Source organism: Dasypus novemcinctus, chromosome 13 (genome assembly GCF_030445035.2).
Source record: "Dasypus novemcinctus isolate mDasNov1 chromosome 13, mDasNov1.1.hap2, whole genome shotgun sequence".
In the NCBI taxonomy this organism is placed as follows: Eukaryota; Metazoa; Chordata; class Mammalia; order Cingulata; family Dasypodidae; genus Dasypus; species Dasypus novemcinctus.
The window spans coordinates 19,387,588-19,406,169 of record NC_080685.1 but is presented as its reverse complement, the minus strand read 5'-3'; the positions used below and the strand labels follow the sequence as shown (position 1 = coordinate 19,406,169).

The window sequence follows — 18,582 nt, the reverse complement described above, 5'->3', positions numbered from 1 at the left end:
CCTCTGGGACTGCGAGGGAAATCCAGAGCAGCTCCGTCCCCTTTTCTACAGTGGTGTTATTCAAAACACTAGTCTCGGTGTTCTCATTCTCTGCCCCATCCTAACAGGCCCACCACAACTGGGGTGGCTTTGCGTGTCCTGGGAGGCCTCAGCTGGCTGAGCTGGGGGGTGGCCGGGCCATCGCTCCTCCCACCGGCCTCCCGGAGATATGTCCTGCCCCGGCTCCTTCTGCTAGCGATGGCCAGCACGCCCAAGTCACTGTTCCCAGGAGTCACTGGCAGTGAGGTCTTCTATGGCACTCCCGCCTTGTGCCTCACCTGCCCTTCTCCCGCAGCTCTGACACTCTCCTCCTCCCGCTCTGTCCCCCGGGGCCTGCCAGGACCGGCCGAGCCCCTCAAGCCCCTTCGAAGGACTGCTCGAAGGCTCCTAACTCCTGCCTACAGCGGGGCTCCGGGGACCACGTAGCCTGGCAGCCACTTCCCAGTCACCGTTCTGGAGATGGGGGGACCTCAATGCCCTCCCGCCAGCGTCCCCAAATGCCTGCTGGCTCTCAGGGGGGATGGGAGGAGAATGGGAGCCCCAGGCCTAGGCTCAAACCTCGGCCTTGCCGCCCAGGAGGAGGAGATTTGGGCCGTGGTGTGAGCAGCTGCCGGAGCCCACCCGTGCGCTCGTGCCAGCGCCATGGCCTGCCTGGGGGCAGCAGCCACGGCGGGTGCTGGTGGAAGGCCCCGAGCAGGTCCTCGCGGGGCGCGCCAGAAGAGCGGCCCTCCAGAGGGGCCCTGGCGTCCCGGGCAGGCTGCTCAGCAGAGGCCCGGAGCTGGCGGCGGCAGGAGGGCAGCTGCCCGGCTGGGACGTGCGGGCGGCCTCGGGCCCGCCTGCCCTCCTCTGGCCTTACTCGTCTGGTGAGCAGCCTGGTCTCTTCCCTCCTCTCCCTCCCTCCTTCCTGTGAGACTCCCGAAAAAAAGCGGAGTGACCAGATGGCATTACTGGGAGGGAGAGCATCAGGCACCTGTCATGACAGCAGCACGGCGCCCTGAGGGACAACGCTGGCAGCTGGGCGAGGCGCGCCCTCGCTGATGTCGGCCCAGATGTAGGCACGGTCCACGTTTTCTCCCAGACATCGTGCTTAGGCTTGCTTATGTCCAAATTTCTTGCTTTATCATAAAACAATGCCTCAAAACCAAGGCCTCCCTCACAAATAAAATGACTGTTTTTTAAATTTTTGTTTAAGCCCCAACACTAGTTCCACTTGCCGTCACCAACAAACATTTTGTCTTCTCTGCCGCTTCAACTTCTTAACAAATTAACAAATGCAAGTAAAGAGCAATGGTCACCATTCCCACACACACAAAATAAAATAAAATAAAAAATGGGGAAGGAGTTGAAAGAAGCCATTTGTGCCATTTAGTCTCACTTCAGGACCCACCCCCCTCACCCACTGAGCCACCCGGATGCCCCTGGATCTTTCTTTGGCTTCTCCGCCACCCCCTGGCAAGAACACTTGTCTTTAGAATGCCTCTCTGAACACCCCGCCTGGCCCTGCTCGCAAACCAGCAGGAGGGTCCTGGCCCCAAGCACCACACGGATGTCCCGGGCCGCGGCTCTGTGCTCCCCCCGCTTCTTCTGTGCGCCCCTCAGTCCTTTCCTCACACCAAACGCCCTGCTTTCTCCTCCTGAGTGGCCTTGCTCGCCCTTCCCTCCTGCCAGCTCCTCCCTACCTGGTCCTCACACGCCTGGGGAAAACGGCAGTGGATGCACCTTGGGACACAGCCACTCATCGGCCCAACAAGTCGTGGCAGGAAGGCGGACCCGCTAAACACACCCAGTTGCACAGGTGTCGGCGCTGAGCAGACCAACAGCCCAGCTCTCCTGATCCCAAAGTCCTCGAGGAAGAGAGTGGGGGAGAGGAGGGAGGGGACAAGAGGAATCCCTGGACACCCGTGTGGGCGCCCGTCCCAGGAGCTGGCCCCTCGGTCCCTCTTGGGGGGACCCCTGAGCTGACCTGACGCAGCCGCTGGACAAGGCCACTCACCTGTGCTGGCTTGGATTCCAGCAGCAGCGGCTCCTCCACATCGTCCTGCTGGGCATCGGGAGAGGCCAGCTTCCCCGTGGCCTCGGAGGCGACACTCTTGCTCGCCGCGCTGGCAGGGGTCTGCTGGGGCCTCTCGCGCTCGGCGCCCACGCTGGGAAGGACGCACTGCTCCTGGCGGAGGAGGCCGGGCCTGTCCGCCGCGGCCTCCCGGTCCTTCGGGGCGGGCTCCTGCCGGTAGCAGGCGGGCAAGACCTTTTCCCCTTTCTCCATGGACTTGATCTGGCTGGGCGTCAGCGACGGGAACTCCGCCTCAGGCCCCTCGCCCCGGGACCGCTCGGCGTTGATCTTCCAGAAGGAGGCTTCCTCTTCCTTGCGAGCTGGCCCCGCAGCATCTAGGCCAGAGCCCTTGGTGCCCTGGGAGGACCTGGGGGCCTGCGCGCCCTGAGACGCCTTGGAGAGTGGCCTCGGCTCGCTCGCCGTGGTGCCAGTGCTTGGCTCTTGAAGGGATAAGGAGGAGATGCTGAACTCCATCTGACTCTGACCATGAGCGTGGGAAAGGAGAAAGAAGACAGGATCCTTATCACCAGCGGCCAGAGCTGTGCCAGCTCGCACGTCTCCCCAGCATATGTCCACCAGCAACACTGTTCACTAACTCGTCTTTGGTATTGTTTTCCACTTGCTGGGAATGGCTGGCTGTCCTAAGCGGTTATTTTCAGGGGCCCCAGCACATACCTGAAACACATCGGGCACTTTGGTATCGAGGTCCTCCCTGCCCCAGCAGGCCAGGCCATAGCAGCCTGGGTGTCACAGAATCTCACTGATGTAGAAAGGTGCCCCCCACACGCCCCTCATATGTGATTCCTGCACCTGCCCAAGGAAGAGCTGGCCTGGCGCCTGGCGCCCGCGTGGAAAACACAAGGAGATAGAAGCCAGCTTTGCCCACCCAGGGGGCTGGGGCACGGGGCCACCGCTCGACAGGACAGCGCAAGGGTGAGGGCCACGCCCGCCTTCCAGGCCTCCACCCTCGCCCAGCCTGGCAGTGGACGAGGGCAAAGGAAAGGCGACTGAGCCAGACCCTGCGTGACGCTTTCCCAAACCAAGCGAAGAGACACTGCCGTGGGCCCCACCGCCTGCCTGTGCCAGATGCCACTGGGTGTGACATCAAGGCAGGCAGCAGAGAGCCAGTACGACAGGGGCCTTGAGTTACTACCCAACACCCTGACTCGGTGTCGAAAGCACTGCTTTGAGGGCACCGAACTGAATACTCCGCATATTTCCAACTTCTAAACAGGATACAGAGAGATTGCAGGCAGAGAGGAAGGTTTCCTTAAGTAAGCACACTGCTAAAAATAGCTCGGAAGTGGAACCCCGAGATTCTGAGAACAGAGGCGACTTGTATCTGGAAATTGCGGTGTAAGGGAGGCACTTAAAACTAAGTGCATCATCAAAGCCCAGGCTTTTTTAAGATCAGCAGTTCCCCCAGGCAGGACCTTTGCTTGGAAGCCTCTGGCAGGGGCTGATCGTTTTGTCCGTGTGGAGGGCAGCAGTGGGCCAGGGTGAGAGGGTAGGGACCGTGCCTCTGTCCACCTGAGAAAGGGAACTCAAGCAGCACGTGGCTGGACAGGTGGTGCCCACCTCGCCCTGGATAATGGGAGGTCTTGTGACCGTGTTCTCGGGAAGGCGTCATCTGGTTAGAAGGGGGGCTGTGCTGGGAGAAGAAGCTACCTAGGTTTGGGGATTTGGGGGAGCAAATATGGAGAAAATAAGAATTTAAAGAAGGGAAACAAATTTGCTCCTACGTCTTTTTTTTTCCTCCTTATGTATGTTATTTTTAATTTTGCAAATAAAATGACTATGATCTCCTTAAAAGAAAAGACACAAGAAAACACAAAAAACCAGTCACCATGTCCCATACTAGTTTTCTTCTCCACTCCTGCCTCCCCTCAACCCCAGAGGAAAAGGGTTTGTCCCCTAGTATTTCTAAACACATACCTATGTTTTAGAGGGAGAGGGGGAAGGGGAGGAGGATCTCTGTCCTGTCTGGAGCTCATTTTAGCTCCAAGAACCCTGAGAACCAAGATGAAAACAGACTCTAGCAGGGTCAGGTGAGGGTCCCGGGGGAAAGCAAGCCTCCAACGGGGTCTTGTGGCCTCCAGAGACCTGCTCTACCCTGTGGGGGTCTCTATAATGGTACCTATGAGAGAAAGCATCAGGACAGAGTGAACGGTGACCCCAAACCCTCTGTCAAAGACTGGGAGGTACGTGAAAGTGGCGCCTTTTGCCTTTTAAAAACGTTTCCGTGCTTTTTTGGCTTCTGTGCACTCCTTCTGTTTTCCTTGTCCCTGCTGACCACTCTGCCTTCTCTACCAGTCCAGGCTCAGTCCTGGGAGGCTGCTTCCCTCGAAGGTGTCAATTACCATCTACCTGCCGATGGACAACAGGTTTGCTCTTAAACTCTGAAGCTCTCGGCCGAGCTCTGGGCCTGGGAGCTGACCTAACAAGACGTTTCCAGGGGACTGCAAACCCAGCAGGCTCCAAACTAAAGCCACACTCTTCTCCCCAAACCTGCTCCTCCTCATAAATGGCAAAGCCATCATCCAAATTTGGGAGTTGTCCTTGACTCCTCCTCCCCTCCCCCATCCATTACTAAGCCCTGGCCATCCTTCCTCTAAGTATTCAGTCCACTTCTCTTCATCTGTCACCTGCACCTGCCTCCCAGCTGGTCTCTGCCTCCACCTTGCCTCCTTCGAATCATTCTCCATACGGCAGGTGGAGACTGAGCTTCCTTTATTTAAAAAAAAAAAATTTTTTTATTAGAGAAGTTGGAGGTTTACAGAAAGATCATGCAGAAAATACAAAGTTCCCATATGCCTGTCCCCATTTTTAACATTTCACTTCAGTGTGGTACCTCTGTTACAACTGATGAGAGAATATTATTATGATTGTCCAATTAACCGTCGTCCACCGTTTACGTTAGGGCTCACTGGTAAGACAGCCGCCACAGCGCCTCCTCCCCACCTCGGACCACCCCTCCCAACAGGAAGTGGGTCTCCCTTGGCCCTGGCCTGGCCCCGAGAGAACGAGGCCAAAGCAGGGCCGTGCCAGCCCCTGCTTTCCTGCTGAGAAGTCAGCCAGGGGGAGAAGGACCACCCTGCGGAATGCTGGGCTCGGCACCCCCAGCGCCAGCCCGTCCCACGCCCCAGCCTCAGCCTCGCTGCCCCCTACTCGGCAGCCAAGTCACCGCCTCGGGGTTGACGTGGCCCTGCCTGACCGCTGTACCGGTCCCCTCCGCAGCCCCCCACCCGGATGGATCGTCCTGGGTAAGCACCCGCAGCCCCGGGATCTCCTTCCAGAGGGCATCACACTTATTGAGAAACGGCCTCTCTGCCAGACCGCAAGCTCGAGAGGGTGAGACCGTCTCTCTCCTGTTTGTTGATCTACTCCAGCGTCAGAGGGGTCCCAAGGGGCTCCGGTGCTCTCCTCACACCTGTCCCTCAGGATCTCTGATTCACATGACCAATGGCCAAAGGTGCCTTCCAAGGCCTTTGAAGGTAAGGTGGTCACTCAGGGCCCCCAGCAGTCCCTGAACCACAAGGCTCCTCGAGCCACAAGGCTTGACCACGTCCATGCAGCGTCACGGGCCCACACCACGCACTCCAACGGGAGGACTCCAAAGGGCGAGTCCATCCAGACACACCCGGCTACACGTCCAGGGAGCAGGTAATGGGCAGCAGTCCACACCCCAGGGTTAGGGTATAGCATGAGGGAAGCCAAGGCCCAGTGGCCGCCAGGAATGCCGCTGGTGTCCTCCCTGCTTCATGCCCCGGGAATGGCAGGGGAGCCGCCCTCGCTGGACAGAACTCCAGAGTGGGGCAGGGCTGCTGAGGCTTGCCGATCACGCTCCAGGGTCAGGCGGTGTTAAAGCCCCTTAAACCCACCCACTCGGTTCAACTTCACAGCAGCCCAGCGAGGCGAAAGCAATTCTTCTTCCCAGGAGATGAAAGCCCTGCACACACTCTGCAAAACCTCTCCCCAGAACCTGGAACAGGCAAAGGACCTGGAGAAGACGGAAGGATGGCCAGGTGGGCAGACCACGAAACTCCAAGTGGAGTTTTCTCATTTCTGGAAACAAAGTCCATTTTTCCAGGTGTGGAGAAATGGCAGGGCTAGATGTGCCTCGGGAAAGGAGGTAACGTCAGCCCCTCTCCCACAGGACTGAGCGCCCCCAAACCCAGTACCCCAGAAGGATACACACATGAAGGACGGCAAGGAGGTGATGGATAACGGGCCTCAACTCATCTGTCCTGGGTAAAGGCAAAACAGCAGGGCGGGGGGAAATGAGCTCAGTGGCCTTACACAATATTTGGAATAGGGGAGAGGAGAGGAAATAAGGAACCACTGTGCCCTGGCAGCAAAGCTGGCAGCCCCCAACCTTCATACCCCAAATGCTCAGGTCGAAACCCGAGCGAGGCTCTGCCAGAAGACTTAGTGCAGTCAAGCCAAGATTCGGGCGTCAGTCACCTCCTGTGGGGAACTGGGTCTCAGCTGGCCACGTCCGTTCTAAAAACAGAGAGACCACAACTGAACCCAGCAACTATTTTTATGTCCTATTCACTGGAGAAGAATGTGTAATATTTCATTAAAGCGGGGGCGTGCATGCCAGTCAAAACTAATCATTTGGCTTGGCCGCCTCCGGCAAATCTAAACTGTGGAGACAGAGGCTACAGAAACATTGTTGGAAAATATAATAGTTTACTGGAGCAAATCCTAATAAGCTCAAAACTCATTTAACATCTCTTCTCCCTGCCGCTCCCGCCAAAGGAGGAAGAGGGGGAAAAAACGCCAACACTAAGAACTTTTTGAATCCCAAAATTAGAAAGTGACAACTTGACAGGGAAGAGAGAGCAAGATGAGGCCACTGGAGACTGGAGTTTCTGCTTTTGCTGCCCCACAGTGTGGCTGTGGGCAAGCTGTAACAAGTGGCAATTCCTGGATGGACAGCTCCTAGTCCCGAGTCACTCAGCATGGACACACGGGCCCAACAACACGCACCTCTACTTCTTTCTACCAGACCAAAGCCAACGGGGAGTTCCAAGGACCCGAAGGCAGCAGAACTGGGAAACATGGAGACGGCAAGGAGGTGATAGATAGAGGGCCCATCTGTCCAGCTTCATGGCAGCGTGCGCCTGGGTACCCCAATTCAGACCAAATGCTGGGTGGATGCAAAGGTACGTAAGGTCCTCTGCTAGTTCCTGGGGTTCTAAGGATTATGGCATAAAATAACAGCCTCTGCGCTCAGGGAGTGTATCATCTAATAGGGACAAAGACACACCAGCAAATATTTACTAGAACACCAGCATGCACCCTATAGCTACTAGCACTTCTCAACTGTAACAAGGCAGAGAGGAAGCATTCAACGTGGGGCAAATTTGGAAGCTGTAGCATCACACCATGGGCTCTGGAATCTGGACTGTCTGGGTCCAAATCCCTCACTCACTGCTTTATTCCTTGGTTTCCTCAGCTGTAAATTGGGGCGGTTGTAAGGATTCACTGAGGAAAAGGGCCTGGACACAGGCAGCCACATTGGCTGGCGTTATGATAGGACGATCAGGGAAACCTGAATTTGCGCTGGGTCTTCGGGCTGTTTGGACTTTCACAGATGGATGCGGGTGGCAGTGGTGGTTGAAGGCACTGGGGGTGGGGGTTGCTTGAGCACAGACAGCGGGGGAAGAAAGATCAGGACCCCTTGAAGTAGGAGGCAGAGTTCCTGCAAGGCTGAAACACCTGCTGAGGGGCTGGAGGGGAGCCAGCAGGACAGATGCTCTGGGGCCAAAGGGCAGGGCACTGACCACTGCCCGAGGCAGCTGGCGACATGATCCCTCACATAACAGAGCCGGGAAAGGTCTCAGAGCCAGGGAGCAGCCAGGGGTCGGCGGTGGGTCTCAGGAAGGTGAGTGAGGGTCGAGGGACGACTGCACCCCTGAACCAAGACAGAGTGCGTGCAAAGAAGGCGCCTGATGAGAAGCAGGGCCGGCGAAGACCAGGGGGGACCTGGCTTCTCAGAAAGGCCATGGCAGCAGCGGGGAGGGACAGCCAGTCGAAGCCGTACTGAGGAAGCCAGGCGATCCCCCAGGGACAGAACACCCTCATGGAACGGCCATGCTGTCCCTCCGTGGGCAGCAGACACCTGCAAGCCACAGACGGACCCAAGTTTCAATCCCACGTCAGCCACTTAACCCACCAGTTACCTAACTTCTCTGAACCTCATTTCTCTCAGGGGTGTCGTGACAGAATTCAAAGCGCATAGAGATGCCTAACGTGGGAGGTGCTCACGCTGGGAACATGCTTACTTCCCTGCCTGAGGCCAGAGGCTTCCCTTGGGAGTTCTCTCAACACCAGAAGAATCGAGGAACTAACCCCCACCCCCAGTCTACCCACTATCCCAAAATAGGCAATTGACCATCAAGTGGAGGATGGGTAGACAGAAAGGAAAGCGCCAGGCAGCTCAGTGGAGGAGTGCAGAGTGGGGGTGGAGGTCCCGGGAGGCTGGCTGACCAGCCGTGACCTGACCCCGCTCCTCAGGCATTCTCCTCGGATCTCTCCAAGCCGAGTTGACTGGAGAATGCAAAGAATCCTCTCCACTCCCTGCCTCCCTGTCGGGAGCATTCCAAGTGCTGGGTTTTTTCCTCTTGAAACATCAGGAGCATGAGAGAGAAAACCAAGAGTGGGTCTCAGAGGCAAACTCTCCCCAGCAGTCCTGCCACCAAGCCGATGGATGAATGGAAGGACGACCACAGCCACCAAGCTCTACCGCTAGTACCACCCCCCCCACCACCTCCCCTCCTCCACCACCTCCACCTCCACCACCACCTCCACCACCTCCACCACCACCTCCACCACCTCCATCACCACGACTACCTCTACCACCTCCACCACCTGCGCCACCTCCGCCACCTCCACCACCTCTACCACCACCTCCGCCACCTCCACCAACTCTACCACCACCTCCGCCACCTCCACCAACTCTACCACCACCTCCACCACCTCTACCACCACCTCCACCACCTCCACCACCTCCACCACCACCATCTCCACCACCTCCACTACTTCTACCACCACCTCCACCACCTCCACCACCTCCACCACCACCATCTCCACCACCTCCACCACCTCTACCACCACCACCTCCACCACATCCACCACCTCCACCACCTCCACCACCACCTCTACCACCACCACCTCCACCACATCCACCACCTCTACCACCACCACCACCTCTACCACCTCTACCACCACCTCTACCACCACCACTTCCACCACCTCCACCACCTCTACCACCACCACCACCTCCACCACCTCCACCACCTCCACCACCACCACCACCTCTAATGCTTCTACCACCACCAGCTCTACAACCTCTACCACCACCATCTCCCCTACCCTGGCTGGAGTCAGAGAAACTGAGGTAGGAAGAAATGAGCTGAAAATTTTAGCAGGATTTGAAGAACTGGTGTACATAGCTGTTACACTTGAGACCACTTCTACATCTGCTGACCTTATCAGAGGTCTCTCCTAACCAAAGCTGGTTTGACTGGGGCAGCAGCCTTAGGTCCCAAGCACAGCACTAGGTCATTCTGTATAGGTAGAGTTGCCATGGGCTGGCCAAAAAAAGGCTCATACAGAGGTGCAGCCAGGGGGCAAGAAAGTAAAAATCCCTGGGATTCTTAGCTCTGCCTCCAATAGTCATGTCCTTGGGTTGGGTTTACTATCTGTTGATCTAACTGTCAGGGAGCTAAGAAGTCAGAGCTGAAAAAGAGCTGGGTACTTAGTTGGCATTCTGCTGAACTGAATAAATATTTGTTAAAATAATAATTTTTAAATGAATGGGAAAATATGATTGAAGGAATGGTTGTATAGCTATAGCTTTCTCCTGAGTGAGTTTTGTCAAATGTTTCTATCTCCTCAGTGGGCTAATTTTTTTTTCTTTTTGGGAGTAGAAACAGTGTCTATTCATCTCTGATCTGCAACATAGGGTCTGTCATAAAGTAGGTGTGCAATAAATGTCCACTGAGTTTTGAAAACTCAATGATGGATGATGGATAAACCATCAAATGAAATTACCTATGGAGCGACTACAGATACTTCACAACTCCTTCCATTGAGAGGAGTGAATGCGAGCTAGCCTTATACCTTGACTTGACCAGCAGAACAAAGTGGAAGCAACACTAAGTGATTTCTGAGCTTAAGCACTAAGAGGTCTTGCAGGCTTCCCCTCACACCCCCTTGGTACCCTGCCACCCCTACGTGGAGAAGCCCAGGCTGGCCTGTGGGAGACCTGAGGCCCAGCTGACAGCCAGCACCAACCAGACATTTGCATAAGGTTATCTTAGAGCAATCAGCTCCCATCAATTGGCCGGCCAAGGGCAGTCCCATGAGGGATCCTAGTCAAGGCCAATAGAAGAACAGCCTGCTGAGCCCTGCCCAGATCGCTGAGTCACAAAATGATGATCACAGAAACGAAACTGGCTGCTTTAAGCCACTAAGTTTTGGGGTAGTTCTGCATCGGGAGAAAACTGCTATCATTGGCCAGTTGAGTTGCAGCCAACTCTACTCTCCAGTTCTTTGGGCCTGCACAGGGCAACAAACAAAACAATGAGGATGGACAAGCCCCATGCCAAAAAATACAGAGTATCTACAACCGCAAATAAAACAGTTCCTTCCATCTGCCCCGTAACATCTAAGTCTCCTCTCAGCCTGAAGCAGCCAGAGCGGACAACACCCCAAATCCCTCAAGAATGAGGAATAAACAAACATAAGGGAGGAGTTAACCTCAGACCAAAGCAGATTTATTGTTATCATAGTTATTATTGCATGTTAACGGGGTAACTTGTAATATTGATATAAAGATAGTAGTTGCCAGGGGTGCAGAAGGTAGGGGATGGGATGAATAGGTAAACACAGGGCACTTTTAGGGCAGTGAAACTGTTGTATATGATACTGCAATGATGGACACATGATGTGATACATTTGTCAAGGCCTATAAAACTGTAGAGCACGAAGTGTAAACCATAATGTGAACTACAGACTTTGGTAAATAGCGATGCTTCAATATTGGTCCAATGACTATAACAAATGTACCACACCAATGTAAGATGTTAATAGTAGGGGACACGATGTGTGTGGGTGTGGGGGGAGGGGGTACATGGGAATTCCATACACTATTGGTATAATTTTTCTGTAAATCTAAAACTTCTCTAAAAATAAAGTTTATTACTCACAAACAAGAGAGGGAGACAGAACTGAGAGAGTGAGGAAGGTGGCACAAGAGAGAGCAGAGGAACGAGGTCTGCCACTCATCCTGCAATTAAGATCAGCGCCATCCCGCCCTCGCTACAGCCACCTCCTGTTTGCAGCTCTCCACCAAGGTTCTTATGAATATTTAAGTCCTAAGGACTTTTTGGTAGAAGTTAGAGTGTGATAAAGTGCCTCAAAGCAGGGAGGCAAGACACTCCAAGGTTAAGGTAGAAGCAGATAAGAGGGAGTGGGGGCTTTTTAAACCTCGACACTGACTAGTGAAGAGGGTGAACGGATAAGCTGCTTTGCTCTCTCTAGTGCTCTCTAGGGGCCTCTGCAGAGGTTCTAGCAGGAACTAAAGGAAGTCGGACCGTGCGAGAAAGCACCGAAAGGTCAGGAGGCAAAGTAAGCCCCCCGCAGTTCCTAAAAAGAACTGGCTCTCACACTGGAAAGGAAGCATGAGATTGCACTGAGAAGTCTAAGCCCCAGACCAAGACTACACTTGTTCTCGAACGGTGTGCCAGTGATAATACATAGGGAGTTGATTCGAGCTAGGTTTCTCAATTTATATGCCTTCCTAAGCAGCCCTGCTGGTATCAGTGGACAATTAACATTAGCACAAGCACGATCCAAGTGGGCTGACATTAGCTCTACTTGTGCTCCAGTCAAAAGACTGAGCACTTTGCCAGGAACAGTTTGCCATGCTGGCCCCAGCATTTATCTCGGCCACCACCCCCCACACGGCACCATCCTTATCCCAGAATGTCATTTGCAGCAAGTTAATAATAGATGTAAAGTCCTATCACACCACTAGCTGAATCAGGTACATTTAACAAGGCAAGTTCTTAAGAGACCAGAAATTCTCCTGAGGCCCACAATGGGCTCCGGTCTTCGGGGCACTTTAACTCTGACTTCTCTGTGCCCTCCTCACTATGGAATCATCAACCTAGGGCCCAGCACAGGGCAATCTATGCTTTCGGGACCATGGCACTGTTATTGTCTAATATGCAGAGTAACTACAGATCACCTCTAGACACCATCTAGAGGATTAGTGCTTCTCACAAATACCCACACTGAGAACCCACTTAGAACTACTGAGGATCCCAGCTGAATCCCAGTGTAATGACGGGCTGTCGATCCACCTACCATTTCCTCTGCAGTGTCACCAGAGACCCAGGATTTGCTGTCGGATACAGAAGCTATTGTAATTCCACGCTGCTCTTTAATAACCTTTGCTCCCTCCCGCCCCATCCCCCAACCTCAAGCACCCCTTCACCAAGTGTCCAGAACCCCTAAGGAGACCCCAGCTTCCAGTCAGACCACTTTCACTCGCCAGCCCTCTGTACAGACCTAGGTTATTCACCTGCAATGGAAACTAAAAATCAGACATATGGGATGCAGATGTTTGTCTTTATTTTTAGGATGTTTAGGAGACAACGTAATGATGCACTGAAGGCAAAGGGAATCTGTGCCTGCCAAACGAGCACGTTCATCTGAATGAATGCCATGTGCTTTTAAAACCCCCTCTTGGTGCTAACATAAGAATAAGCTCAACTTTCAGTATGCTTCCATGTCCTGAGGCCAGCTCCCCTCTCTTAGGGCCACCTGCAATCATTTTTTACCTGCCGCCTTTATACAACAAACAGTCTAGCTGTCCTTGTCCATTGGAACCCTTGTGAAATATTCATTGTAAGGCGTAGCTCATGTGATAGCCCCTCAGGGGCCCGTGCCACCCCCTCATTGCTTCCCCCAGCCCTGACCCATCTCTTCACAGCTCGCTGGATGGCCAGCATCCTGCCCTCTCCAGCTGACCCTGCTGGGATGAGGGGCTCCAGTCAGCAGCCGTGCGGGCCAAGTGAAAATCCAGGAAGCAAACCGAGTAGCAAGGCGTGAAAACCCTGACCTGATGCCCAGTCTAAGCCTTATTCTAGGCACACGGTCAAATTCATCACCCCCACTGGGGAAAGAACCCTTCAATACGTAGAATGGATTCTTCCAGTCTTCAGAAAATCTTGGTCTTTTATTTCTTTTCCTAGGGTTATGGACACAAGTCTTTTTGTCATTTCATTCATTATTAATGCAATTCTCCTGTGACCATTGGGGAGATAAGGAAATAAATTATAATCAGTCAAACTTGATGCTTTTAAGCAACTAATAATAATAATAATAATTGAATGAATGAATGAATGATTGTGAGAACAGAGAGACTCAAACAGTTGAAGTCACTGGATTATACTCATAATTCCCACAAAGTTTTGTATTATTGAGCAACTAAGACTCTGAAACAGGGTGGAGGAATGAGCTGAGAAGGGGTGCCTGGCAGGCTGACCCCACTTTCCCAGCACAGATAAGAAACCCAGTCAGTGGGCATCACTGGAGCCAGGCCGACAGTCCTAGTGACTCCTGTACATTCCACCACAAAACCACACACACGCTGGTTTCCTAACTCGTGACAATTCTCTCTCCTCCTTCTTTCCTTCTCCACCGACAAGGGGCATGTTATTAATAACTGCAGCCTTCCAAGTTCATCAAATGCTAAATACAAATATATACATAATCACTCAGTTCTTTTTAAAAGTAAAAATAATTCTAAATTTAATCCAACTTACCCTTGTTTCCCAGGAGAAAGGGGCAGAGTGCTCATCTTGCCAAGTTATGTCCTGAAATAAAAGTTCAAGAATAAATCTAAAATCCAAACCCAAACATACCACGTGCAAACACTCACCCAAAGCCATGGGGAAGCCAAAACAGGAGCAAGCCCAGCTCCTGGCTCTACACGAACCTGCTTTTGGATGGTCTGAGTAGGACAGGCTGACCTCTGAAGTCTAGTTCCACCCTCGCCTGTCGGAGGCTGCACATCCATTTCAGGTGGCCAGGTACTCCCTCCCTTTCCCCACCAAATAGACACTTACTGAAGGCCTGCTAGGCCCCACAAAGGACTCGATGAAATGGGGAAGTGAAGAGAGAAAGGATAGGGCCTGACAGTCTACGCAACATGGGCTCAAGTCTTGGTTCTCCCAGCGCTTGACCATGTGACTATGGGAAGAGGACTTAACTGCTCAGCAGCTCCTGATCTGTAAAAGGGGGCTCCTTTCCCTGCAAGGTCGCTGTGAGGACTAAATGAGGTAACCTATGAAAAGAAGTCTGTGCACTAATCTGCACAATCAACACCAATACCCCTGAGCCCCCTCCTTCACCCATACGCACACCAGAGATCTGGAAGGTGCCCACCCACCAAGTCAGTGAAGAAAACGACAATTTAATGCAAGGGCCTAATTATATGGGAACTCAGAAATCACTTTCCACCCTACCAAGCAGAACATGAGAGAAAGTGCCCTTCAGAGTAATCACTGCGAGATTCATCTGGGGTCCAGAATGTTCCATTCCTGTTGAAGGAATGACTTGGGGAAATCGCCTTTCCTTGGGTAACCCCATCCCACCACTCACCCCTAGCATTACTCCTGTGCTAGCTACTATTTCATTTGTGCTCAGCTCCTATTGGGGATATTCCCTGAACCAAACATTGGGACACGGTGTATGACACGGAGTAAAAATGGGATAAGACATTTAAAATTGAGGCTGATGATAAGATTATGCCGCCCATGCCTTCCCCCCACACACATACACACAATCCCCAGGTAATGGATGTCTCCCAGGTAGATTCGGTCTTTTTCCCATCCAGAGTTCCCTGGCCCCAGAGTTAGGTCATCTGGTTCTTCCTCCCCCAGAAGACAAACTGGTTCTACAGACAGACCTACTTTCTTGAGCTCCTGCGCCCAACTCCACCCCCAGCTTGAAAGAACCAGAGCCTGGGGGAAAGGACCTGGGGCCAACAGTGGGGAGCATGCCTTCTCTGCATGCTTTCTGGCCCCCTCTGCATTCTTTCTGCAGACCCCTCCTAAGTGAGTGATGCGTGGGCAGTCAGTCTTTGACCTCCAAGAATGAAGGTATTTCAGGGTCTTGATAGTAAAGGCCCTTTCCCAAGGAGCTGGGGAGAGGAAGGGCACTGGGTGATGACCCCCCAGCACAACCCAAGTTCCTAGGCAACTCTAGCTGGTAAAGTCCACCTGAGCGGGGCCTTGTTTCTTCACGACTGTCTCCCCAGTGCCTGGAAGTGTCGGATCACAGCAGACGCTCAATAACTAGTGCATAAATGACTCTGCACGAGCCCAGATGCTTCTTTCCCAACCTCCCACACCCGAGACACACCAACGTGCGGAGGCAGCGTTCAGGCTCCGTGGGGCTGCCCTTTCTCCACCTCTCGCCTGTGTCGCCCTCCCACCTCTCGGCTCCAGGAGGTTGAGCCTGCCATGCACAGGGTGCAGAGATTCTGCTTTGCCCCCTGCCTCCCTGGGGACTTGGTAGAGCTGTGGTTCAAATGCTTCACAGAATCTGAGGAGTCAAGAAAACGGCAGACCCAGGAAAGAAGCTATTGGCAGGTCAGGGTTCAGGCTTTTATTTTTCCTTAAGTGTACACATAAAATGACTAAGTACATTTATATCAGGAAAAAGAACACTCACAAAGGTGCCAGTTGTAAATACTGAGAACTACAAAGGAGAAAAAATTTAAAACACCAGAAACTGGGAAGTGGACTTGGCCCAATGGATGGGGCGTCCACCTACCACATGGGAGGTCTGTGGTTCAAACTCCAGGCCTCCTTGACCTGTGTGGAGCGGCCCATGCACAGTGCTGATGTGCGCAAGGGGTGCCGTGCCACGCAGGGGTGTCCCCCGCATAGGGGAACCCCACACGCAAGGATTGTGCCCCATAAGGAGAGCCACCCAGGGTGAAAGAAAGTGCAGCCTGCCCAGGAATGGTGCTGCTCACACGGAGAGCTGACACAACAAGATGATGGAACAAAAAGAAACAGATTCCCTGCTGCTGACAATAACAGAAGCGGACAAAGAAGACACAGCAAATAGACACAGAGAACAGACAACCGGGGTGGAGGTGGGGAGAAAGGGGAGAGAAATAAATAAATAAACAAATCTTTAAAAAAAAAAAAGAAAAAAAACACCAGAAACTGGGTTGAGCTGCATAAAAATAGTTGTATCCACCATGAATTTTTGAGAACCGTGTGCTGAGTAAAACAACTAAGTACCATGTGCACAGTGGGATTATCCTCATCTTTAAAACGTCAGATTAATTTTCATTCAATTTGATTTGATTAAAGTCCTGACTTCTGAAGGGGTCTGCATCGTCTCCTATCGTTCACGGTTGTCAGATAAAACTTTTATAAGTGAGAGGGAGCATGAGCTGCCACCTTCCTATCTGGAATTTCACTTACATCCAAGGTGTTTCCTTACAAACTTTTTGTTCCTCCAAAATCAGAAATGGGCTTCCTAGAGGAACGTGAGTTAACCGGGCTTGGACCAGAACTTTCCCGTAGAGGAGGAAGGCCCCCCGCCAGCCCCTGGGTGGTTCCTGGGTCGGCGTCTCGAGGCGCCTGTGTTTGGGCTGGGCAATGCAGTTGTGCTAAATGTCCCCAGAGTCCGCAGGGTCTGAGTCTATGATCTCAGAGCCCTTTAAATTCCTCTTACTCGTAATAAAACAAGAAGGACTTTTTTTTTTTTTTTGAGATGGAAAAAAATAAAGGAGGCTGATAGAATACAAATGTCATTTACTCTAGATTTGGAGCTGTGAAAAAAGGTAAAGTTGCTTCCTTATTCAGAAGGGGGAAATTCCACGGCCCACCACATGAAGGACACGCAAACGTGGTGGGAAAGGCAGAAAGCAGGGCCAGGCACACTGTGGCTGGATGTCCCTTTCATGAAAATATGATCTAACTTCTAAATATTCATTATGTAATTTGAGTCCCTTTGGGATCTGTAAAGAGTAAAGTAAGGCTTTTGGCTTCGGACCATGAAGTGGGCACAAAGCTCCGAAGAACAAAGATTTAGCCCAGAGCTTGGTAAAAGCCCTGCATCTCCAATGACTGGCCCCTGCCCCGCGTGAGCCGAAATTCCGAGGGAGTCACCCACTGAGAGAGGGTCACACTGATTCCTCCCCGGTTTGGTGTCAAGTCAATGGTCTTTTGTTTGCTCCAGCAGGAAAATAAGTCAAGGGGCAGATTCCTTGAATTTCGGCAATTCTGAGCTCATAAAAAATAATTAAATGCTTAACAAAAACAAACATGCCAAACAGAAATGTGACGAACATGCTGCTGTCAGCTGCAGGCTGCACGTTCCAGCCGCAAGAAGCGCTGGCAGCCAGAGCAGGCCCCGGGCTGCGGATGCCCAACGGCACAGAGCGGCAAAGGACGCGTGTCCCTGAGTGCAGCCAGGCCCACGTGACACATCACCCGCGCCCTCTGGCTTTCCGGAGGGTCACCTGGCAGGCTCATCCCAAGACCTCAAACCACCTAAGCCCCGCTAACCCACAGAACCATACAGAACGGGTTTCCCTCTGGCTCAAAGTTGTCCTCGCAGTCAAATTCCTCTTCCTAAGAGAAACCAGATGACACCGAGCTTCTCCGGAGACTATTCTTTCTCTGGAGAATGCCACAGGAAGATGCCATGGGTCACCACTTCCCAAGGGGAAAATCAAAACGCAGAGGGGACTCCGCCGGCTGCCGCCGACACACAGGGCACCTGGTACTTGGCGGCAGCCAGAGCAAGGGCGAGGCTCGGCCGTGGCCCTGGAGCAGTGAGCACGCTGGGGTGGGTGGATGGGCACAGAAAAGCACCTTTTCCTCTAAAGTGCCAGAGGCCTCCAGCTGATCTGAGAGATGAATGGCTGTCTTATCTGAGAGGAATGCTCATCCAACATGGTTATTTTTTTAAAACTCGGAACCTATATTCTCTGCCTGAAGTAGCTGAGCACACGTTCACACTTGGTAAAGAATGGAAGCCAGAGCGTTTGGGGCTCCCCGTGGACCCCTTGGAGGCTGCACCCACTGGCTGGAACAGGCCTGGACCAACTCACAAGAACTGTTTATTAAGTGTGCGGGAATTTTTCGAGCCTGTTATTAAATACAGCCATTATTAAAAATTCGATTATATAACCCTATTAAAAAGTCAATTATATAGAGTTACAACTAAACTATATTAAAAACAAAGATAATCAACATGCAAAACTCATCATTTTCTAATTATTTTAGGACATTTCGCCACTCTGCTGTCTGCAGGTCAGCTACACGGGCTGCGTCAGGATGGCGGCAATAGCACCTACTGGCGCTCTTGGCGCAGCTCCTCTGCTTCTGTGTTGGGTGGATCGCGCTGTTGGGTAGCTTAGAACAGACCATGGTGGAGCATTT

The 18,582-nt window shown here is 52.7% G+C and overlaps 1 protein-coding gene across 1 annotated transcript in view; it reads right to left on the bottom strand.

Annotated features, from left to right (window-relative positions):
• The window catches only part of C13H1orf198 (chromosome 13 C1orf198 homolog), a 35,913-nt gene that overhangs the window by 4,123 nt on the left and 13,208 nt on the right, over positions 1–18,582 (bottom strand). Inside the window, exons 2-3 of the mRNA XM_058309551.2 lie at positions 13,936–13,986; positions 2,033–2,569 (exon numbers count right to left, since the gene is read on the bottom strand). Coding sequence (XP_058165534.1) covers positions 2,033–2,569; positions 13,936–13,986 — 588 coding nt within the window. The remainder of the gene's footprint in view (positions 1–2,032; positions 2,570–13,935; positions 13,987–18,582) is intronic.